Raw genomic sequence first — 25406 nt, forward strand, 5'->3', positions numbered from 1 at the left:
CATCAGCAACCAGTTGGCATACACATACCATTTATTGAGTAGTAGGGTGCACATTTAGTGGGTAGCTCTGTAGTTCACATGGATTCCTGGCTTCACATCACAAACAATGTTCAAAAGCTCTTTCAACACAATTTCCATGTACCTGGTGTAGCTTCCATTCAATTCTTTTATCTTCCTTAGTGTTTGCTCTTCTGCTTCTTCTGAGAGGTTACTTTGAGAGCCCATTACCTAACAAAATAAAACACAGAATTCACCACACTCTCCATGCTAAAATGTAACTATTTTACTAGTTAAATTTGTTTGGGCCTATTTATTAATGAATATCCTAGGGTGTACACATTATATATTATTTTTCCATAACTTTCTCAGAGAATGAACACAATCACCAATACCATATGTGGGACGAATAAACTTTTCTAAAAAAGGAAAGGTGGCCATGGTCAATTACTTCTATTTCTAGACTGGCCTCCACACAGTACAAATTGGAGGCACATTCACAATCATCACCCATACTCAGAACTTTGTTCCTGTATTACATTTTTCATATATTTTTAAGAGTTGCAATTGAGTTCCTCTATCTTTCCCATTCCTTACTTTTCTGAATTAAAAGTCTGGAAAGTAAAGTTGAAAGACACCATTAAACTCATTTTGCTGGTTTTTAAAGAGCAAATAACTGGTTTGCCAATTTTTAAAATATATTATCTGAACTGATTAATTGTTGTCTTTCAGGAACATATAGTCGCAATATGCACAGTAGGATACTTTTACATGCATAGGTATCTCTTTTTGGATAATAGATATAATTTTGAAAATTTTAATATAAATTTAATTTCTTTCAAATTAAGATATACTTGTCCATTTACTTACATTATATATTTAGATACAGTTTAATATATCTTTCTATTTGTTCTTTTATTGGCAGTGGTTCCCAGTATTTTTATTTATTTCCAAGATATTTGACCAAAATATAATTTCACCAAAGGAGTTACTAATTTAGAGGGATTCTGCAATGAAATCCTTTGAAAAGTTATCCTTTGTAAACCAATCAACTCCTAATTTATCTCCTTTGTAAAGTCAACCTTTCTTAAACATGGTATTGTTAAGACGACACAGCTGGTTTTTGTTTGTTTGTTTTTCTCTTCTGTGAATGTTTACACACAAGGAAGGTATACATTAAGTTCAATCTAAGAGAGGCCACTAATGATTGACTTCTACTTCAGGGTTTTTAGACTATTCTAAATTCTAGAGTTTGGATTATCTTTCTGGGTCCTAAACTTGAAATCAAACACAATTGAAAGCTATCAGGTTCAAGTTCTTTTCTGTTTATACACCACACAGTAAGGGCTTCCCAGTTCAAAGAAAATCATTTTAAGGAAGTATAGCTTTTAGGACATCAAATAACTTTTATACAATAACATTTAGATAAGTGAGTATACAAGGAGTAGAGACATATGGACTGAATTTCTCTTGCTAGGTAGAAGTTTAAAAATGGAAGAGAACCATTTACAAAATAATTCTACCAAAATCATTTTTTCCTCTAAATCTACCATATTAAGTGAGATTCTTCCAAAGTAAAAAACTAAATCCTAAACATTGGATCCTAAATCCAATGTCTTAAATGAAATATTTAAAAGACAAGCTATTATAAAATTACTATCAATTTTTCTTTGCTGCAGTATTAAAATAGCTGTTATTAGGCTAGATTGCTGCACTATCCTGCAGGACTTTGGAAAAGTTTATTTCAACCTTAGGTTCTTTATTTCAGAGCTGTCCAATAGAAATGTGATATAACCCACAAAGCAAATCATACAAGTAATTTTAAATTTTATAGAGTCACATTAAAAAGGAAAAAAGACTGGGTAAAATTAATTTTCATAATATATATATTTTGAGAGAGCATGTGTACACATGTGCACATACCCACCCACACTCTCCTCTCCCACACACATACACACACCTGTGTGAGTGGGGGAAGAGTGGAGGGAAAGGGAGACTCTAAAGCAGGCTCCACACTCCATGACCCTGGAATCATGACCTGAGACAAAACCAAGAGTTGGACACTCAACCAACTGAGCCACATGGGTGTCCCTATTAATATTTTTTATTTAACCAATTATATTCTTAATATTATTATTTTAATGTACAATCAATATAAAAATTATTCCATTGTTGTTTTTTATAAAGTTTTTGTAATCTGGTATGTATTTTATACTTACAGAACATCTTAATGTGGACTAACTGCATTTCAAGTGTTCATTAGCTGTATGTGAAGGAGCCACTCTTTTTTTGAAAATAGAATTTATTGTCAAATTAGCTCACATACAGTGTATGCAGTGTGCTCTTGGCTTAGGGAGTAGATTCCCATGATTCATTGCTTACATATAACACCTAGTGTTCATCCCAACAAGTGCCCTCTTCATGCCCATCACCCTTTTTCTCCCCACCCCCCCATCAACCCTTAGTTTGCTCTCTGTATTTAAAAGTCTTGTATGGTTTGCCTCCCTCTTTGTTTGAAACTATTTTTTCCCCTTCCCTTCCCCAATGGTCTTCTGTTAAGTTTCTCAAATTCCACATATGAGTGAAAAGATATGATATCTGTCTTTCTCTGACTTATTTCACTTAGCATAATATCTTCCAGTTCCATCCATGTTGTTGCAAATGGCAATATTTCATTCCTTCTCATTGCCAACTAGTATTCTATTGTATAAATGAACCACATCTTTATCCATTCATCAGTTGGTGGACATTTGGGCTCTTTCCACAATTTGGCTATTGTTGATAGCTCTGCTATAAACATTGGGGTGCATATGACTCTATGGATCACCACTCCTGTAGCCTTTGGATAAATTCCCAGTAATGCTATTGCTGGATCATAGAGTAATTCTATTTTTAATTTTTTGAGGAACTTCCACACTGTTTTCCAGAGTGGCTGCACCAGTTTGCATTCCCACCAACAGTGCAAGAAGGTTCCCTTTTCTCCACATCTTTGCCATCATCTGTTGTTTCTTGAGTTGTTAATTTTAGCCACTCTGACTGGTGTGAGGTGGTATCTCAATGTGGTTTTGATTTGTATTTCCCTGATGATGAGCGATATTGAGCATCTTTTCATGTGTCTGTTAAGTGGCCACCCTTTCTGACAGTGTGGGTTTAATGCACAGATGGCAGCTACTACTCTTAGTTGTGCTCCTAATGTGGTTTTCCAAAACAACATGATAGTTTTCTAGGAGGATTATAGGAGAGACAGTACATAGCAAGGAGCTTAGCACTGAGTAACTCATCAGTAAATGTTAGTGATTATTATTATGATTTTTCACTGATTGTGTTGCTTATACTTCCTAATTTTTAAGCCATTATACACTTTCAGAAACATTGAAATGCTCTTAAAAAATAGCCCATAATCCCATGTCTATTTGAGTTTATTTGATGCACAGTAATTTGAGTTTCTAGTTTTTTCTGTAGTTAGAAAAACTAACCATACACTATTTTATTTTCTTTATTTTTTACTCTGTTTTTAATTCTTTTATAGTTAACATACAATGTCATATTAATTTCAGGTGTACAATAGTGTGATTCAACAATTCTATATATTACTCAGTGCTCACTAAGTGTCCTCTTAACCCCTTCACCTATTTCACACATCCCCCCATGCACATCCCCTTTGGCACCATATACTATTTTAGATGGCCTTCTTTGGAAAGAATTCCATACCTTTATATCTGCAGACAGTGTTGATTTAAACCATGCAGGAGAGTAAAGAAATTAACATAAGCTCCACAAAGGATCAGTGGTATCTTGTCCACTGATGTATTATAAATGCCTCAAACACCTCAAAGTAGATGCCCAATACGTATTTGTTGAATTGGATAGAACAATCAGAACTCTAGGCATTACAGAGAACTTATTACCTGTGTTCTATTGCTTTTGTTGGCAGAAGTCTGCTATCTGGATGTTTGGAACACTATAGAAATTAGAAGTTGATGATTGTGTGACATGGGGTGGTTCCTTTGGTCAAAGGTTACCCTTTAAGGACTTTTTGCTGTTAATTTTCAAAACTTCGATGTTGAGACTGATGCACATAAATTTACAGCTAAATGACTGACGGTGTTGGTGCAATCTTTCAACATTCAATACATTTCTTTATAAATTGTTCAAATGTTCCTGTCTAAGAGAAAGCAGAAGTTCAGGTCCCACTATCATAAGCAAAACACCGTTTGGCATTCTCAATATATGGTTGCCTCAAGGAAACAAAATGTTTTCATGATATGAATTCAGGAAGAAAGATTAAAGATACAAAAATCATCAATATGCCACCAGGGGACCGTTTTCATTTCTTTGGTTTGGATTCATGGTCCTTCTAACTTCTACTTGCATTAATAATAGGTTTAATGTTTCCACTGTGGTCCAGATTTCCTTTCAGCAATGTCATATCTTCTTTAGTAGAAGGTGTCTTATTCGGTAGCAGTGATGAGGAAGAGATAAATAAATCTTCAATAAAACAATATTTGTTGCTATACAACCAACATTGGGATACCTGCTTCTGTTGATACATCGGGGGAATTGAAACAACCCATATATTAACAAGAGCTCAGACACAACTAAAAAAAGTAACATCGAGGTGTCTCACCCACAGCAGGCAGAAAACTGGCTTCTTGGTTCGCCTCCCAGACCTACTCGCCCTGGGTTAATGATGATGAGATTTAACTGGAATAGCAATATGTCTGGCATATGGAGGTCATGCCAAGGAAAGAATATCTGTGCTAATGGTTTTACAATATGCTTGAAGTTAGCGGAGGCCTAAACATGTTGACCTTTTGATGTGAGCTTTTGATCAACTAGCTGTAAAATTGGCTTAGAGCTCTAATTATGAGAGCAATGAGGAGTTTTAATTATTTTCCAAAGCAGAGAACAAATATCCTGAACCAGACTTACATCTTATGAGATCCTTCTGAAGAAATAATATTTCAAGAGATTTAACCCAATTATTCTCTAAAATTACAGTCAGTTTTGTTATTACTTAAAAACAGAAATAAGTACATCAGAAATATCCTTCATAAAATAATAAATGCTGACTACTGTTAAGGATAACTATTTTCTCAGGTCCCAATATGTCACGGGTCATGAGAGAACTCAATAAGAAAGATAAAGGCACAGAAGAAATGTTAGTTACCCATTCTCTCAATGAATGTTTATTGTAGTTACTTTGGAGCAGACACTATTTCATTGTTGGGGAAAATAACAGAGAACAAAACATAGACCCTGTTGTTTTGGTGTTTATAGTTCAGAAAGAAGGACAGGCAATAAGTAATACATGTAAATATATAATATATCTAGTAGTGTTACATGATATGAATATAATGGAAAATTACTTTCTTTTCTAATGAAAGGCACAGTTTTAAATGAGGTGATCAGAAAGAAGAGCTAATGAATGAACAGAGATTGAAGAGGGATGAATATGTCCAAAAGATGATGATTTCAGGGAGCAAATACACTCTGTGCAAAGGCACTGTTGTAGTTGTGTGTTCAATCTGCTTGAGGAAGAACAAGAGGCCCATGTGGCCAAAAGAGAATAAGTGGAGACAAAGGTAATAGAAAATGTTACAAATGACCAAAGCAGATACTGTTGCACATTGCTGAAAAGCGTTCTGGTATTTCCTTATGATTTCCTTTTCAATTGGCTGGTTTCTTTCAATAAATTTTTCATAGAAATATAAAGAAATGCTTTTCCCTACACTAGCATTTTAAAAAATATCTGTGGCTCACAGAAAAAAGTGAGTGCATGACATTTTCAGAACTGAGAGGTTAGATAGATACCCAATCACGGAGGGCTGTATACACTATAGACTTAGGATTTTATGATTCTTTTTTTAAAAGACAGATAAGAAGAATTTATTTGTGCTGAGCAGTCCATTTTATTCTAGGAAAGACTTTTTCTTTTTCTTTTAAGAAAAAGTCCCCTGGAAAAATTTTTCGTACCATGGGATTCAATTTGCTCCATCTTCTACCAGCCCCACATCTACTCCCACTTTAAAAAGGTTGTAAATAAGGGGATTTCCAAAGTGCTTTTAGTTCATCTTTCAATATCAGGCTTTACTTATGTTTCTACAGGAGGAGGGAACCCTTATATCATATAAGCTTTAGTTGTAACACATGGAATTAAAAAAAATTTTTTAGTCCATATCGCAATAGAGAAAGGAAGATGTTGTTGGTCCTGAAAATTTCATGCACTTTCCTTTTAACTGTAAACCATAGATATTTTTTAAATGCTAGCGGAGGAAAAACCTTTTAAAAATATTTTCATGAAAGATTTGTCGAATGAAGCCAGACAATTGAAAAGGAAAGAATAAAAAAGTCCCAGAAGCTGCAACAATTTGCTGCATCTACAAATGACTTTGTCATTTGTCAATCTTGAATTTACCAAAGAGAGTTGACCTAACAGACTCATTCTATAATGGTGTGCAACACTGTTTATTGATTGTAGTGGTAAATATTAGTAGACAAAAAAATATGTTTTCTGAAGTGTTTTTCTTACTTAAATGTGTTCATCTGTGATACAAATAATACTTCAACCAGTCCCTTCAGTGTGAATATTTGAAAATATGATTTTTAATATGGAGTATACATTAGACATTAACTATTGATTGACACTTTATACAGCAAATCAAAAAGCTTTGAAAGTGAACATGTAAAATCAGTAATTCTGTAATGTATAAGATTTAGTTTGGTGTTCAGGCTTAGTTGAAGTTCAGGCTTAGCCTGAATCATTCTAGTGTATTTTCCCACCTTGATATTCTGCATTATACTTCTTAAATACTAATGCATTATAATCTATGCTGTGTAGAAAAGCTGTGCTAACTTTCTTACTTACCTTAGATTGTTTCAGCCGAAACTCCTTATCTCTCTGCATTCTGTACTGGTTGGTTTCTGCCATGGCTTCCTCCTTAGCTTGCTTCAATCGCTTCTCTTTTCCTGAATATTAACAGTGACATAGAAGAAATGATTTTTTTAATCAACATGGAATTTCAACCTTGAATTCTAAAAAAATAAAATAGGTGAGATCTACATTGTTTTCTTGATAAATTTTTCTAAAATGGCAAGGTGCATTAAAGAACAATTTTGAAAAATACCTTATTTTTTCAATTGGTTTTTATAGAATGTAGAAATGACAACTTTCTTTCACACTTACATGTTTAAATAAAATATCTGCCCATTTACTCACAGCAGTAACAACCAGAGAACAGATTTTAGCTGTCACTTATTCGAAAAGACATTATTTGGTCAGATTTTCTGTCCTGATTTGCTGCCAGGAATACTTCAGTCCACACCAACTGGATCCGATTTAACACTGGCAGATGTCCAAAAGCACTACAAACATGCAACTCAGACTCTATCAAACTGACTTACAATTTTTTAAAGCATTTTATTGGGAATTTTTTCTTAGCATTTGTTGACTCTAGAATGTCTGATTAAGCCCCGCAGCACATCAAAGTAGGTATTTTTTTTTTGTAGTAGCTTTCTCTGAGGGGGACTTGAAAGTGGCCGTAAAACCAATTGTTTTTAATGGTTAGGAGATTTAGTTAAATAGCTCTCTTTTCTTTTATTAAGAGCAAAGGTGTAAGCCTTAAGCCAGCAGACAGCAACGTAGATGAAAGTTTCAGATATATACAATGCTGCGTGGATCATTAGGTAGACACAGGACTTTTTTTTTTTTTTTTTTTTTTTGACAGCCAGAGTAGATTTGGGGGGGTTATAGACTAATATTAATTGCTCCTATGCCCCCAGCACCTTCAGGGGGTTCGGTACTAATGCTTTGTGGCCTTTAAAACTTTAAAGAAACTCTGAACTGTATTAAATTTTTAAAATCTGAATCCATTGTCTTTCAATTTCAGTTTAATGCCTTCATTCTTTTGCTTATTTAACAGTTTCTCTGATAATGTCTCAAGCTTTTGTTTATGATTTTTGTCAACTGTTTGTTATATTGTGCAGATTTTGAACTAAGTAAGCGTTTTCTCATTGAGTAGCGTGGAAGAAAACCTTAACATAAACTTCTGTCGTCCACATCCGTGTTTTTATATGCCTTTATTTTTATACACCTCTGTAGCATTTGAGTGTAAATGGTTTCTAAAGGTCTCTCCCTGCTAAGCATGTGGTGCTTTGGTAGTTCCTGTACATATAGACAGAATAACGATAGATTTCCTGGGTTATACATTGACATGTGTCTCTTTTAATACCCATTGTTCTTGAATGAGACTGAGTAAGCCTCATGCAAGCAGACATTTAGCTCTGTCTTTACACTCTAAAGAACCCAAGGTCTGGTGAAAATTAGTGCTCTTCTGATGCTTAAGGCTTAATGGAACATTAATAGCTCTGCTCACCTTTTTTGTACCTACTTAATGCTCATTACCATTTTGTGTCTATAGATCCCTTCATTCTCTGCATTTCTAACCATTTTGTGGCAACCAAACACTATTCATGGAACAAATGCACAATCTGTTGGTAGGCAAAACTATTCCCTGATCCCCAGTCTCCTTTCTTACCACTGCTGTCATTAACATTAGTACAAACATATATTTAATGTGTATTAACATTTTCTTGGTAATAATGGGTTGTAGGATACAGAGTCATTCATAAAACAAATTGCCTGAGACATCACTACTCTCCATGTTAATTACATAATATGTAAAAATATTGGTTTCAAAGTCACAATTCTGGTACATTAAAAAATAATAATAGTAATAGGAAAAGCTCTGAGTGCCCTACCCCTGAGTGGAATCCAGTGCTTTACCTAAAAGGCTATATATTAGCTCCATCACACAGTGACAGGCTCAGAGTGTGTCTGTGATTCCCCCGTCATGGCACCAGTCACCTGCTGGTTCTCATTCAATTAAATAGGAGAGCCACAGGGAAATTGCTGCTGGCACAGCCATTTTTTGGACAGACTCAGCAGCGGCCACTGTGTGAGAGCCTGCATATGCTACACCTGATTTAATCCAGTGGAAGAAACTGGAGCCTAAAGCCTGCTGTTTCAGTAGAGGTGAAGCAAAATGCATGCATCAAATCAACTTACATTAACCTCTAGCTTTCTTCTCTGCCTGTGTAGGAAGATTTCCAAATTTTAATATTATACCTTATCTTCTTAAGCATTAAAAATATGCTGGGACCCAAGAGGCATTTAGGTTTATATTCTTATTTCTCAATACTGTCTGTATGAAACATAAGGGTGACCATATGGGACAGTCCAGATTTTAAATATGACAATCAAATATTTGTTCCCTAACTTCCTACAAGGTCACACAGGCTTATCAGGCCAAATGTTTTAATGTTTGCTTTAAAAAATGTGGTTTTCTTATGCATCATGATTTTAAATACTTCTAAAGCAGGTGCTCCAGAGTGATACAAGAAAGGATGATTTTGATTTGTCCATCCATTATTCATTCATTGTTTATTGAACACCTACTATACATTCTGTATACAGCTACAAATAGAAGATAGAGAAATGCATATGGTATGGTCCTTGCATAAATACAGTGTAATTTGGCAATGTGTATGTGGTGCTCTGGTTTCCAAGAAAAAAATACGAAATACATAAAATTGTGAAGAATACATGTAATCAACTATGAAAACAAGGGGACATATATTTCAGTTCTATTTGTTCCATGGCAGTTAAAAATCACAAATTTATGGAAATTTTCATTACTTAAATTCTAGATAACCTGTGCTTTCCATCCATCCTAATAGTCATGTTATGTCTTATGTTATTAGGGCAAGTAGGGGCACCTGGGTGGCTCAGTCGGTTAAGCGCCAGACTTTGGTGCAGGTCATGATCTCATGGTCATGAGTTTGAGCCCTGTTTTGGGCTCTAGGCTGACAGCTCAGAGCCTGGAGCCTGCTTTGGATTCTGTGTCTCCTTCTCTCTCTGCCCCTCTTCTGCTCATACTCTGTCTCTGTTGCTCTCAAAAATGAACAAACATTAAATTTTTTAAAATTATGTTACTAGGACAAGTCAAAATATAAACGACTAGACCCAGATTTGCAGAAGAGGCCTCAGAGGAAGCTGCCAGGTGAGGTCATGGGAGATTTCTGAGAAGATGATTGAGCTGACTTTTTAGGCAGGACAGCAATGGGGATGAATAGTTCATTTTGGAGATTAGAACAAAGCAGGAGACCCTTCCTAAGATAGTTTTGGACATTCTGTAAATGGCTGCACCTTAATAAAGCCATTCACTTTTTAGACATTGTGGCTGGCCATGCAAATATGTCTTACATTCAACATGCCCTTATTGAGATACTTTACAGGAAATTTTGTGGAAGGGAAAGATAGGGGGAAAGATGCTTGAATTGATTTCCAGGTGATTTGTAGGAAAAGAATTAAAAAATCAGTGTGGGCAGGTGAAAGTTAAACTCTATGTAAAAATAGGGGGTGCAATGTCAGGGATGGACTTTTCCCGGTTTTGTGGTTAGGAGAGGCCATGCAAATTAAGGGCCCAAATGCGAATGAACCCTTGAGACACAGAGACCCTGTTATGTTGATTGGAATGTTACTTTTATTTTGGAATTTTTTTAAGGATGAGGATGATGGGATTTCTATTATTATTTCAGAAGAGATTCAAAATTCTATACAAGGCACACTGCAAGAAGATATTGGAAGCTTTGTAACCTTAAGTAACTTAATGCGTCTGAGTCTGAGTTTTCTCATCTATAAACAGATTTAATAACTTACTGCAATAAGTCATTAGATGTATTAGGAAAAAATGCTTGACAAAGAACAGCTATTTGATTATTTTTAATCATGGTTAGGAAAATGAGCCCAGTTTCTAGGGAACTTTGGTTAAGAACAAAGACAATTTATACAATGCGAATTTGAGGAAAAGTACTCAGGCTGTGGCCGAAAAAGCCTCTGTAGGCCTCCCTGAGGACATCCAAGTGGAGGAATTTAGGACATCTGGACAGACAAGTTTGGGTCCAGAAGCAAGTTCTGAAATGGAGACAGAGATCTACAGGTCAGTTGTCTGGGTTTCAACATGGTCTAGTCATAGCGGTGGAATTTGGACTAAAACCAAGGGCAGGTGTACAGAATAAGGAGAACAGACAGCAAAGGTCTCAGGTCGGGGGGCTGCCAACATTCAAGAGATGAGAAAAGGAGGAGGAACCTCAGGAGGAGCCTGAAAGTGCTCAGAGAAGTAGGGGAAATAAAAAAAAAATTCAAGGAGGATGTGGCCAATAGTGTCGCTTACTACAGAGAATGGAAAAAAGCGACATTTAAGCAATGAATATTACTGAATATCCTCTGTGTGCCATACACTGTTTCTAGATCTATAAATACAACAGTGAAAACCATAAACAGACCAGCTTTCTAGTCTCATGGAGCTTGTAATTTGAACATATGAGGGGAGATAGAAAACAAATAGTTTAGGGGCGCCTGGGTGGCTCAGTTGGTTGGGGGTCGACCAGCTCAGGTCACGATCTCACAGCTCCTGAGGTTGACCCCTGCTTTGGGCTCTGTGCTGACAGCTCAGAGCCTGGAGCCTGCTTCAAATTCCGTATGTCCCCGTCTCTCTGCCCTTCCCCCATTCTTGCTCGGTCACTCTCTCTCAAAAATAAATAAACATTAAAATTTTTTGAAAAAAAGGAAAAAAGAAAACAGACTTTATTATATTGTAGGGGTAGTAGGTGCTATGAAGAAGAAAGAAGGAACGTAAGGGATAGAGAGATAGTGGTAAGCCCTGTCTTTTGGATGAAGTGATATATAAACAGAGACCTGAAAGAATAAGACAATTAGCTATGCAACTATCTGAAGGGAAGAACATTCCAAGTAGAGGCAACAGCAGATGCAAAAACCTTGGGTATGTGACGTGCTCGAGAAGCAGCAAAAACACTATCTTGGCTGAAAAAAGGGAACAAGATGACTGAACTTTAGGAGATGATACCAGAGAGATAGTAGTGGTGGCAGGCCACATAGAGCTAATGGGTCATGATAAAGCTTCTTTGGTCCTTGAGATGCTAAATCCATGAAGGTTATTTAGCAAAGGTGGGGCATCATACTGTATATGATTTAAAAGGATTTCTTTGGCTGGTGTGGTGAGAATAGATTGTAGGGGCAAGAGAGTAACAATAATACCAGTTTGGAATCTATTGCAATATTTCAGATAAATGTTAACTATTGCTAGAAATGGTAAAGTAGCAGAGGAATTAGCAAGAAGTTGTATATACTTTGAAGCCAGAGTTGATAGATAAACATGAGAGACAGAGATAAGGCAATGATGACTCCAACATTTGATTTGGGGAATAGAGTCAAGAATGCAGTTTAACTGAGATGCCTAGTAAACAACTAGCAACAATGGAAAGAAGACTGATGTTTGCATGAATTTGGAGATTGAGGAAGCAACAAGGGCTGGAAATAGGAAGTTTAGGAATCATCATTCATGGAGCTGGTTTTTAAAGCCATGGGATTAGATGTGATCACATGACAGTATCTACAGAAATATAAGAAAACAGGCCCAAAATGGGATCTCATCTTTAGAGATTAGAAAGATGACAGAAAGCCAAACCGTGAAAGTGGTGTCCCAAGGTCAAATGAAGGAAAAATTTCAAACATGAAAAAGGGATCCCGTTGTGACTGAGATATTATTTAAAAAGGTTAACAATATTTGTGGTCTTGGCAAAGGGAGCTTTGGTGCAGTTATAGCGACAAAAGTCTGATTAAAGAGGGTATTATGCTAAGTGAAATCAGGCTGAGAAAGAGGAATACCATATGATTTTACTCATATGTAGAATCTAAATAAAACACAAATGAATAAATAAACAAAAAGCAGAATTAGACCTATAAGTACAGAAAACAAAATCATGGTTGCCAGAGGGAAGTGCAGTTGGGGAGATTGGCAAAATGGATGAAGAGGAATGGGAGAGATAGGCTTCCGATTATGGAATGAATAAGTCACAGGAAAAAAGCACAGCATAAAGAATATAGTTAATGATATTGTACTAGCATTATATGGTGACAGATTATAGCTACACTTGGAGTAAGCATAGCGTAATGTTTAAAGAAGTTGAATCACTATACTGCACGACTGAAACTAATGTAACGTTCTGTGTGAACTACACTCAAATAAAAAATTAATGAAAAAAGTGGGTTCAGGAGAAATTTGAATTTAAAAAGGTAGACACAAGGAATATAGGCAACTTTTTACAAAAGGGAACAAAGAAGATAAAGGCTCAAGACAGTCGGTCAAGTGGATCTGACAGTTAGAAGATGCTGTGAGTTGAACTGTGTCCTTCAAAAGGATATATTTATATCCTAACTTCCGGAAACTATGAAGGTGACCTTATTTGGAAATAAGGTCTTTGCAGATGTAATCAAGTTTAGATGAGGTCATACCGAATTAAGATGGGGCTTGCCTCTGATGCCTAGTGTCCTTAGAGGAGAGGGAAATTTGGACATTGAGATAACAAGGCACAGAGAAGACATATAAGGAGGAAGGTCTGTACTTACAGAAGCAATGATTAGAATGATGTGGCTCCAAACTAAGGAAGGTCAAGGATTATTGGCAATCACCAGAAGCTGGAAGAGAGGCATGACACAGATTCTCCCTTTGTGCCTCCAGAAGGGACTAACCATGGCAGCACCTTGTGTTTGGACCTTCTGGCCTCCAGAACTGCAAGAGAATACATTTCTGGTTTTTTTTGTTTTTGTTTTTGTTTTTGTAGTTTTTGTGTTTGTTTTTAGCCGTCCTGTTTGTGGTAACAGTCACAGAGGCCCTAGGAAAATAATACAGGGGTGCACAAGAAATAGACTGAAGTGTCATTTGAGCACTGGAAGCAAAGCCAGGTGCCTGCGTGTGGCAGGAAGAATAGGCCTCCAAGTGAATGAGCCACCTGACAAAAATATGCATGAACCTAACAGAGGCTACCTTGACTTGATGTGAAAACAGAGAGCACCTTGTGAATGTTTGGAGATTGCTATCTGTTACTAATAGCCATTTTTATTCTGTTGTGCAGAAGAAAAACAACAACAACCTTCCTTGGCTTTTGGGGATTTTTAATAGTATGATAAAATCAACCTGGTTCAAAGAATGTTATTATTTTAATCACTTACTACAAACACTGGATAAAGTCCTGTCACCAGAAAAACAGAGAAGCAGACTTTTTTTGGTTACACAGTTACATATCTTTGCTTCCTTGGTGTTCTCTATGCAATTCTTTGTACTTGTATTTTTCCTTATTAAAAAACAATCGCAAGTAGTTTGGGGTAGATTCTGGATTGAATATAACCGAATGCTAGTCCTAGATGAAAATGTTCTGTGGCTATTTAATATGACCCACTTGAAGAAATGAAAGTCCAATATACTTACAAATACCCCATTAGTCTGTGGACTGTTAAAAAAGGAGAAAAATATTTACAGGTCTACAAAACACACAAGACAGGGCTGTGAAATTCTAATATAGCAACTTTTATTTTATTAGTTTATTAAAATTCATGTCTTCATGAACCAAAGCATTCACTTGCATAGAGAAGAATTTATTAAATCAAATCAAGGTGCTTGTTTAAATAATTTGGAATATCTGCCTCTTTGGAAGCAAATAGGCAATTAGCTGATTTAAAAAATATTTATGGTTGGTATCCTATAGATCCAATGTAAACGAATCTGCATTATCAAATTAGCTGATGTATCATCAAAGTATTGTCTTAACATTTATTTTGCACTAAAGTACACTTTAGTGTACTTCAGTGAAGTCCTCATAGAAGATTGTCCTTCAGAGATCAGTGGGACTCTATTATTTAGCTGTACTTTTTGACAGAATCTTTTTTATTAAATAGTGGAAGAATATTCGTAGCTAACATTTATGGAACACCTGCTATGTGCCAAGTTGTGTGAAGTCTTTTATACATATTAACTCAGGTAATCATGAAAATTCCATGAGGTAGATACTGTTATCTCCATTTTGAGGCCAGGGAAACTGAGACACAGAGGTAACCTGAGAGGTAAACTGAGGTTCAGAGGTAACCTGGCCACTTTACCCACCCAGTAGGAGGTAAAACTGAATTTGCCACCAGGCAGACCAGATCCAGAAAGCAAGCACTGACTACACCATCTTGAAAATTCTAGGCATGTCCTTAGCTTTTATTAAGATTATCTATTGCTTTTAGAACACTTTAAATATAACTACTTGTTTAGTTTTTCTCATATTCAGATTTGGACATTTACATTGTTTACCACATCTTCCGATCTGTATTCTATAATGCAAGTTGTAATTTTGAATTAAATCCAAACACTATTGTTGGCAGCTGCCAAAGTAAATAGACTGAGTGTTTATGTATGAGAAAACCTATGGTTTGGTTCGCCTTTGGGAATAACTGGGGATTATAGATTCTCTATGTGATCTTGAGTCATGTGCATTTGAGCATTTCATAAGAGTTCTAGAGTTTTCCGAGTTTGCAATGGGCATAAACAGAATAAATGCTGATCTCATAACGAGTCCTAACTGCAAGTAAAACTACCATATAATTCAGAGAAACACAAGTCTTTGTTCCTCCTATTGATGATGGTACCTTGAATTTCTAATCTAATTCTGACAGAAGTAGTTTAGTTGCCCATGCCTGGAGCTCTAGGGCAGGTCTGACATTCTGCTGTAAAAAATGTAAAGTGCCTTGGACCAGCACACTCACTTTTATGTTTTGATTAAGGAACAGTTTTTAAGGCAGAAGATGTTAACTTCAAATAAGATAATTTAAAATAGTGCCAAACTACCGTGACCCCATCTAAATTTTATCAAACAACAAGGCTATTTTGCACATAAAAATTTGTGTGTCTTAACTGATAAATAAAATTTAGTCTGTAGTCAGTGAACAGAGGCTGATACCTGAGCTTTTCTAACCATCAACTCTCTAGTAGTTTCCCTCATTACAGGAAAAGCTCAGTCCAAGTTTCCCTCATTACAAGAAAAGCTAACTCAGAGCTAGTAGCAGTTGTAAAAAAAAAAAAAAAAAGAAAAGAAAAGAAAAGTAAAAGAAAAAGAAAAAGAAAGAAAAAGAAGAAATCAGATTGTCCTATTCTTTTATTCTATTCTCTTTTTATTACTTATAGTAATACAAGTATACATATTATGTAAGTTAAAAATAAAAATAACTATTTTGATTATACTTATCTTAGGTATAGTCTTCTGATCCCTGAAACATCATGGCTATCTCTCTATCTATCATCTATCTATCTATCTATCTATCTATCTATCTATCTATCTATCATCTATCTGTCATATATATAGCATATATATATTTGATATTTATATATATATCATATATATCTTGTATTTCTATTTTAAAAAGAGTCAAACTCAGAGATGCAGAAACATGAAAAAACCAGTGCTTTTTCTACTCTGTTGCCTCACATCCCAACTTTTTGAGTCTGCTCACCATCTTCACCCACATCAGCCCAGCCACAATGTTCTCTCCTGGCTGGTGAGTGTCTTGAGGGCAGGGACCTGTACATTTCATTTCCACAGACCTAACAGCCTTCAGGAGAATTCCTGATACATCAGGTCTACAAACCGTTATCCATATCCCTTAAGGCAAAGCAGCATTTATACCTTATATTGTATTATGTAACAACTTCACTGAGCTCCAAGGCAGTCCTTTTTAATGGAATATATTAATATTTTCACAGCATTATATATACATATACTACCTTATTAATCTTGCATGTTTCTAAAATGATTAACAGGTGAATTGCCATTGTTATTTTCCCCCTCTCCATCCTTCCTTCTTTCGCTTTTTCTCTCTTTTTCTTTTTTTTAAAATATATATTAAGGGGTCCTCCATGTGCAAATTTCTGAGATGCTTCCAAATAAATGGATTTAAGAAAGAGAAAGTGATCCTAGACTTCCCACAATGGTGTTCACTATTGTGATGTATGTACTCTCTTCTGAAACTATTCTGTCAGATTTTCAAATGAATTGTTTTTTGGAAAAAAAAGTGAAATATATAAGTTGATAAAAATGATGGCTATCTGTACCTCTCATGGCATTATTCCTTTCTCCTTTTTTATGTTCATTTATGCATTTATCTCACTAGAATTGTTTAAGGAAGAGCTTAGTCTACTCATTAGTGTATATCTCAAAGTGGCCTGGAAATAGTAGGCACTCAATAAATACTTGCTAAATTAAATAAATTAATAAATTACAAAACTAGTAATATGAGAAAAGTTACAAAATACTAGGTACAAAAGGTAGTATTTCATTTGCTACAGAATTCTTAAGAAGTCAAGACGATGGGAGCTATAATTGAAGTTGTAACCATAAACTGTTACCCACTGACATCTATGTAAGAAAACAGCTTCTAACTGGTGAAAACAGTCCTTAAAGCCTACGCTTTTTGAGGCAAAGAAGACAGACTGACATTCTTTGTAAAATATAGAGGGAGTTTTGTTGTGGAAATAACACTAGAAAAAACATTTTCCAAAATGTTTTATGGCCTGAATACTTACGATTACGGGTTGCATATTGGCTTGGATATTTATTACTGAAGACCAAGGGAAAAAGTTCACAGGTACTTCAAGTTACTGGTGAATACAATGAATGTTTTGTATCAAAATAAGATAATATGTAGTTTACAGTAGTGCCTTCTGGAGAGATTGTCCAAGAACAACATATTTGCTAGCAGAAAGACAAACAAGTTTGGGTTTTATTTTTGCTATGAAATCTGTGTCTAGATAGTTTTGAATGGTCCTTTTCTTGAAACAGTTTACATGATTCACAAAACCTTTCTTCTCCAACGGCTTTGCAAAAGGACACACAATTGGCAAAAAGCCACCGAATCATATGAGAGTATTAATGTGCTCAATATTGCAATTTTGTTTTTTCCATACCAAGGAAGCAAAGGTAATGCAATTATAACATCTTAAAAATAAATTGGTCTTCTGTTCTGGAGGTTCTGAATGTGGTTAAAGAAATTTGAATAAAAGATAAGGAAGTTTTCTATGCTGCTTCAATCAGCAGGTCCTGGACTGCTTTGTTTTCTATAAAATTACTCTACATTCATACCATTTTGCAGTCATTTATTTGCATGGTTTGTTATAGAAAAAGAAATGGAGAAGTAGGTAAAGTTAGTCTTAAGTTTTTCTCCTTCCTTTTCTTTTAGAGCACCTTCCACATGAAGACCTTCTTTTGCTGCTGCTGGTATTTACATTGCCGACCGCTTAAGAGATAACTTAAGAAAGAAAAATGATTTTACCTGTGATCAAAAATCCCCCGTGGAATGAGTACTGATTCACTCTTGGTTTCCTCTCTTGGATTATAACGTACTGTTCCTGCATCTCATTCCATACATTTAAACAAGCTTTTGTCACTACCTATTCTATTTCTATCACTATATTCATACAAAGAGTTATATGAACAGCATTTTTAAGATGTGGCCACTTCTTGCTGAATTTTGAATCTAATTGCAGGGGCAAGCAAGACATGTCATTAGGAAAAAGGTAAATGACACAAATTATTATAGAATAAATAAATAGATTAAATAATAATGTGCTATGAAATAGGATAGTGGAAAAAGTATAGGTCTTAGCCCTAAATTTGAGTTGTTCATTGACATGTTAGTTTATTCATTATGAAAATTACGTAAATTTTGTATAGTACAGTTGTTAAGATCTTTGGTTGGGGATCAGACTCCAAGTCTCTTCTATGCCATTTGTGTTATGTGTGACCTTGGGCAAGTTGCATAATTTATCTGAGCATCATTTTTCCTCTTTGCAAAAGCAGTTGGTGTGAGTAAATAAAATAAGAATTAAGCACGGTGCCTGTACAATACTTTCTATTTTTAAAATATGACCTTTGGCAAATGATGAACTCTCAGTTTCTACATACGTAACATGGAAATAATAGTAACATCTCATTCATATGGTTGTGGTGAATATCAAAGAGCATAGGAAGGGGATTGACATTTATTGAGAACATTCTGTACTGATATATAGATGCATGACTAAATAAAAAGTTAGAAAATGAGAGTAAAATGGAAATATTTTTAAAATATTGGCAATTAAAAGCCATGAAAAGAGGGATGGGAATGAGGTATTAACTGCTACTGTCACAATTTTACAGAAACGGAAACTGATGCTTCAGAGGGTAAGTAACTTGCTTAGGTTACTAAGCAAGGTCACTAGTAAGTAGCTTCAGTCTGGAAGTTGTCTATCTCTTAACCATTTCACAATATTGAGAAACTGAGGCGTGGCAACATTAAGGAAGTTGCAGAGACAAGGTTCAAGGCCTCCTCGTAAACTCAATGTTCATTATCATTTCATCTACCACATGACCTCTCTGAAGGATCTGAGTTAGAGAACTTTGTCCCCTTGATAGCCATGGGGACATATGACTGGGTAGTTTCAGTGAACTGGCTAAGGTTTCTGAGGGAGTGACGGAAACGTGGTTTGAACCAGAGTCTGTCTGCCCCTAAAGGTCCATGCTCATTTCACTGCACCTGCCTCAATCGTTTTGTGACAAATCCCTCAGAAGTCAGACAGAATAGAGACTTACTCTTCTTGGCTTCCTCTAGCTTGTCCTTAGCCCTTTTTTCTGCCTGAAGGAGCTGGTGGATCCCCTGAGACTGGCTGGTCATGGCAGCTTGCTTTGAGTTAGGTGGCTTCTGTGAAACCTGGGAAGTGGCAGATCTATTTATCCTTTAAGAAATCACCACATAGCTTAGATTGTTGTGTCAACAGTGAGTTCTAAACACAAGTGTTTATTCCAAAACGGCCTGATTGGGCCAGATAGCTGGGCTCCAAGGAGAGCCCAAGGGTGAAATCCAGAAAAACAAGTTGTCAAAATGAGGAAGCTGAAAACTTGTCATTTCAGCGAACTTCAGTTTTCTATATGAAATGAGATTTTAATGGGGTATTGAGTCTATTTATAAAAAAATGAGTAAGATAACTTTTGGAAGATTAGCTACCTTCTTCCAAGCAATATTGACTCATTTACAAAATTTTTCTTTCAAGTTGCAAGACCTTTCTTTGTTCTTGTCCTTGAAGTTCTGGTTTTAGAGGTTTTTTTTTTTTTAGTTGTTTCTAGGGATTCAGTTATCTGTTTGGGGCAAATTTTTTAACTTTTTGCTGAGAAGGAGATTTCCTGGCTTTGTGCACACAAAATAGACTAGGAATCTATGCTTTTCTTTTTGTAGGCCTCAAGTGATTGGAATAAAAAGATTTCTTTAGGACTCTGAGTTGTTTTTTCAGTAATGTTATATGCTAGAGTTTCAGGGAGATCTCAGTGTGGTGACAAAATCAATATAAAAGGAAATTATATCTGTAGGTTTTGAGGTTAAATTAAAGTAATCTAAACATGCATTTTATATTACTCGGTGCTTATACTGGGTGGTGTCCTAACATAGTAAGTACAGTGAAATCCACCTGGATTTGATTCAAGCCAGTAGTTATTAGGACAAGTGAGAATGTTGATCAAAGTGGAAAATAATAAAATATCATTTATATGTATCTAAAATTGTTATATAAAATGAAAAGCTAATATTTTGACTTATGGCCAAGGCTTTTTCCCCCCTAAAATGGTCTGCAAAATTGGAATTTCACACATTATTACTTCCATTAACTATGCCTCACTTATAAACACCAGGTCAAATTCTTTCAATAGGTGCATGGATTTAAAAATAATTGTAAAATAATCTGAGAGCTGAATCTTTTAAGGAAAGCTTTAACAATAACTTTCCCCTAATAGTTTAGGGTTATCTCATTGTCCATGCCTGTAGCACAATGTTATGTGTACGCCATTTTAAGCAAATCATTCTGAAAGGAACAGCTTTTGTTCATGGGAATGCCTTTCTCTTTGCATTTATATTTAATCAGTTTATAAAATTTAATTTAAAAAGTTTTTATGTCTTTATTTTATCTTGGGAGACAGAAAGAATGTGAGTGGGGGTAGTCACAGAGAAAGAGGGGGAGACACAGAATCTAAAGGCAGCTTGAAGCTCTGAGCTGTCAGCACAGAGCCCGATGTGCAACTTGAACTCACGTACTGTGAGATCATCACCTGAGCTGAAGTTGGATGCTTAACTGACTGAGCCACCAGTCATCCCTAAAACTTAATTTTCATTGCCCAATTACAATGATTGGTATAGCTGGAATAAACAGATATGTGAACACGTGGGCCCTGGTAAACATATTTCAACTCATAGGAGCAGATGTGAAGACAAATTGAAGTTCATTAGCTTCAGGTTGGGCTTGACTTTGGCATCAGTTAGTATTCTTTTAATGAGAAGGGAGGTTTTCAGTGACTTCTGTGAATGGTTGAGTGGCAATTTGGATAAGAAACTTGATTTAATTTTGTAGCAACAGTATTTATTAACTATTTCCTGTATGCATCTCCTTGAATGAGGGCCAATCTTGAATTACTGAGAAATGATATTTCAGATGGAGTGAGATTACTGGAAGTGGAGTTAGGTAGGAAGGATTTTATGAGAAAGATAATCCTTCATCCTTCATCAGATGTAGGAAACTACAATGTCTCCTAAAAGCTTGAAGATACAGATACGACTGTCCTAATCTGAACAAGGTACTTAATTAAATTCTCACCAGCAAAAGCTCCCCGAGTCCACAATGAACACCTTTCTGGCCTAAATCTATTCCTTTCCAGGGTGCTTAATTTTTTTCATTAGAATCAGTTTGCAGAAATATCATATCCGGTATCTATGTCCGGAGAAATGTTATTCAGCCTTATCTTAAGTCATCTTAGAGGACATTATACTTCCAGATATCTACTTAGAACTGAAAATAAATATTATGTGAAATGCAAGACACGTAACACAACTTTCTGTCACTACCACCAAGTAATGTACATCTATGATTCACATTGGGTCTAATTGTACTACTAGCAAATTCAAACACTTGTAACTCAACAGTACATTGATTAAATTTTAATCTGAAAGGGGTGCCTAGGAAGCTCAGTAGGTTAAGCATTGAACTCTTGATTTCAACTCAGGTCATGATTTTATGGTCATGGGAATAAGACCCGAGCCAGGCTCCACACTGAGCATAGAGCCTGCTTAAGATTCTCTCCCTCCTTCTCCCTTTGCCCTCCCCCCACCTGTGTGCACATGAACTCTGTCTCTCAAAAAATAATAAAAAAAATTTTTAGTCTGACAAAGTTCTCATACTCCTATCAGAATCCTGCATATAATGTCAGATAGCAGTCATGACAACTTGCAGCTAATACAATAATATTGTTAGACCCCTTCTGAATATCTGTTATGCTTAGTGAGTATATCAATGGCAGAAAATTTTAATCGTATTTTCCTTACGATCAAAACACATTGTTTTTAATTTTAAGGTGGATGGTTTTCTTCTTCTATTTAATGGAAAGGTCCTTTCTTGGCACAGAAATATAGACAGGACATTGCATAATCTCTCTTGACAAAAAGATGTAAATATTGGAATATGTGAGAGTCTCTACTTAGGAGTTAAAGATTTAGGGCATAACTCAAAGTAGGGAGTTAGAATGGATTCTGTTTTCTCCTGACTCACAAAGGATTGCCCTCCTGGTGAAAAGGAGGGATGGAAAAAATCACCTATAAGGGAAAAATGGAAAGGAAGCTACTTTTCTCAGTCTGGGCTCTGGGTGGAAAAAAAAAGTAAAAATGTGTGGGTTTGAAATTATATTACCAGGGTCTTCCATAGAGATAAAGCCATCCTGAACAGAAGTTTACAATCTGAACCAAGTGAAAAGGTGAAGTCCAGGAGACATGGGCACTATAGTGGTAGATATAGCCAGATGCCTGGCAGCGGAATTTAAACTGTCTCATGCAAGCAATGGGTTATTTTTTTTTTATCAGATTTATGTACTGTATTATTATTATATTATTACCACATCTCATTAACTTACTATAATTGAATTATTTCCATTTTTAAAGCAAAGCTAATTCCTGATATGTTTATTTATTGATAAAATTTATACTTTAAGGATAATCATATTTTGAAAAAATTTATCTGCTAATGACCTGGGTTTTGGAATTTTGCTTTTAAGATTTTGTAGCACTGAGGTATCAGTGGACAAGCATTTCTTTTTCTATTCACTAAAAAAATACAACTATGTTTCAAAACTGGGTGTAATATTTTACAATTTATAATTCATACTTCCATACATTATCTCATTTGATTGTCACAGTAGCACTGATCATGGATACTGTTATCACATATCATATTCACTTTATCAATAAAGAGATTAGAGCTTCTATCAAATAAGCAAGACTAATGATTGAGAAACTTTGGCTCAGAGAGTATGAAAAACAGGCCCAACGTCAGGTAGTTCGTTAGTGAAAGGACCAAACTGACATCAGGTCAATCATCTTCCTGCGGCATGATGCTCGATGCTCTTTCTCTTCTCAGGAAATATTTACTTCCATATTTCATTTTTGTTGATGAAAAATATAAACAGGTAATGAGGAATATCTATTGACTTTTCCCTGTATAAAAAACTATTAAAATAGAAATCAATTAGAATGCTAGGTTGTCAAACAGTTGATAATAAAAATATCAAAACAAAGTGAAATTTGGCTTAACCACGGTCTTACTTGTTAAAGATTCCCCCTCAGGAATGCTCTTTTTTAAAAAAAATTATTTATTTATCTATTTTTTTTTTTTAATTTCAAAGAGAGAGAGAGAATTGGGGAAAGGGAACAGAGGGAGAGTGAGAATTTTAAGCAGGCTCCATGCTCAGTGCAGAGCCCAATGTAAGGCTTGATCACATGACCCTGGGATCATAAATTGCACTGAAATTAAGAATCTGATATCCAAACAATTGACCTACCAAGGCACCCCGGAAAGCTCATTTTAAGCAACTAGAGTTTTTTCATATTCTGTTTATTTGGGACCACTTGCTCTGATCTTATGGATTATTATATTCTTTTTTTTCTTTTATACTTGAAAATTAAACCAAATATTAGAATTTTCTTTAATTTGAGTGGTATACATAATTTTGAGTTTCTATGTTAATGGAATATTAACATTATTGTATTTTATGTGTGACCATATATGAAACACATTTTAATGATATTATTACTTATTATTTATATTATTTATTATATTATATTGTTACTTTATTATTGAATATTATTTATAATGATAAATTGAGTACTTAGCTAAACATTTTTATAAAAATTTCAAGGAATAGAAGGAATTTGGCTTTTCAGATGAAGTATAGAAATGCTTATCATTTATAGTAAATTTGTAAAAAGGAAGTGTAAAACCAGTAGAGTGCATATTTAGGTCACTATTCTTTGATTTTCTCTTCTAAATACTTTTATACTTATTTTTTATTAGAAAAATATTAAAAATGACAAAATCTTAAAATCTGTGCCCTTTGGAAAAGTTTTAATTGTTGAATGTTAAGGATTAGGGTGAAATGTCTCTTATTTTTACTTGCACTTAACCTGGAAAAACTTTAACATTGAACATTTTGAATAGCTGTAATTATAAATTTAGCAAGTGTTCAGTATATACACATATTTTTTGGTTTTTCTTGTTTGAAGTTTCATTTCTACTCAGACTTCCTCTTATTATCCATTCTATCATCACCTCGGCATATTTCAGCTAATCATATGATCCTTTTCTCTTTTGCCCATTTCTGTTTAGCCCCTGAATCTGATTAATAATGATAAGTAGATTAGTCCCTGGTCTCCTGAAGGTCTGGGGCTTCTAGGTATTTCAAAGCTGTCAACTTCAATCTTTAAGCAAAACTCTAAGACAGTCTGGGTGCTTCTACAGAGCACAATATTATTAGTCACTTCACTTGTTCATTATAGCTGAGCAGTAATATATAAAGCAAATAGAAGTGAACCATTGATCATCTTTTGTTTTCTTCTCTCTACCACCAGATAAGGAAATGGCTCTCCTTATTCAGTCTCTCTGCATCTGGCACTTCTCCCTTCTCTCCAGTCAGCTTGTGCACCATACTACCCATTGTCTCTTCAACACCAGAAACATTTCTCTATACCTTTTTTTTTTTTAATGTTTCTTATTTATTTATTTTTATTTCTGAGAGAGAGAGAGAGACAGTATGAACAGGGGAGAGTCAGAGAGAGAGGGTCAGAATCCAAAACAGGCTCCAGGCTCTGATCTAGCTGTCAGCACAGAGCCCGATGCGGGGCTCGAACCCATGAACCTTGAGATCATGACCTGAGTTGAAGTCAGACGCTCAACTGACTGAGCCACCCAGGTACCCCCTCTATACTTTTATTCAGACTCTTTCTTATTTCCCTGGGGAAAAAATCATTCAAAGCCCAATTTTAATGTCTACACTAAAGAATGACATTTTCTAGATTCTCTCAGATCTAACCATTCCCTTCTTCATCTAGAACTTGATAGGATTTTATGCATAACTGTTGGATATTCATTCCCCAAGCTTTACTTGCTCTTTTTCAA

At 35.3% G+C, this 25406-nt stretch overlaps 1 protein-coding gene across 1 annotated transcript; it reads right to left on the reverse strand.

Annotated features, from left to right (window-relative positions):
- Positions 1–13: 13 nt before the first annotated feature.
- Positions 14–19610, reverse strand: ATP6V1G3 (ATPase H+ transporting V1 subunit G3). The gene is made up of 3 exons (XM_039216968.1): positions 19519–19610; positions 6866–6966; positions 14–228 (listed from the first exon to the last, which is right to left on the reverse strand). Exons 1-3 carry the CDS (start codon positions 19598–19600, stop codon positions 55–57), a joined length of 357 nt encoding a protein of 118 aa, XP_039072899.1. The 5' UTR covers positions 19601–19610; the 3' UTR covers positions 14–54.
- Between the last annotated feature and the right edge of the window lie 5796 nt (positions 19611–25406).

The sequence above is a fragment of the Hyaena hyaena genome, unplaced genomic scaffold (genome assembly GCF_003009895.1).
Source record: "Hyaena hyaena isolate Hyena2069 unplaced genomic scaffold, ASM300989v1 scaffold_666, whole genome shotgun sequence".
Classification (NCBI taxonomy): domain Eukaryota; kingdom Metazoa; phylum Chordata; class Mammalia; order Carnivora; family Hyaenidae; genus Hyaena; species Hyaena hyaena.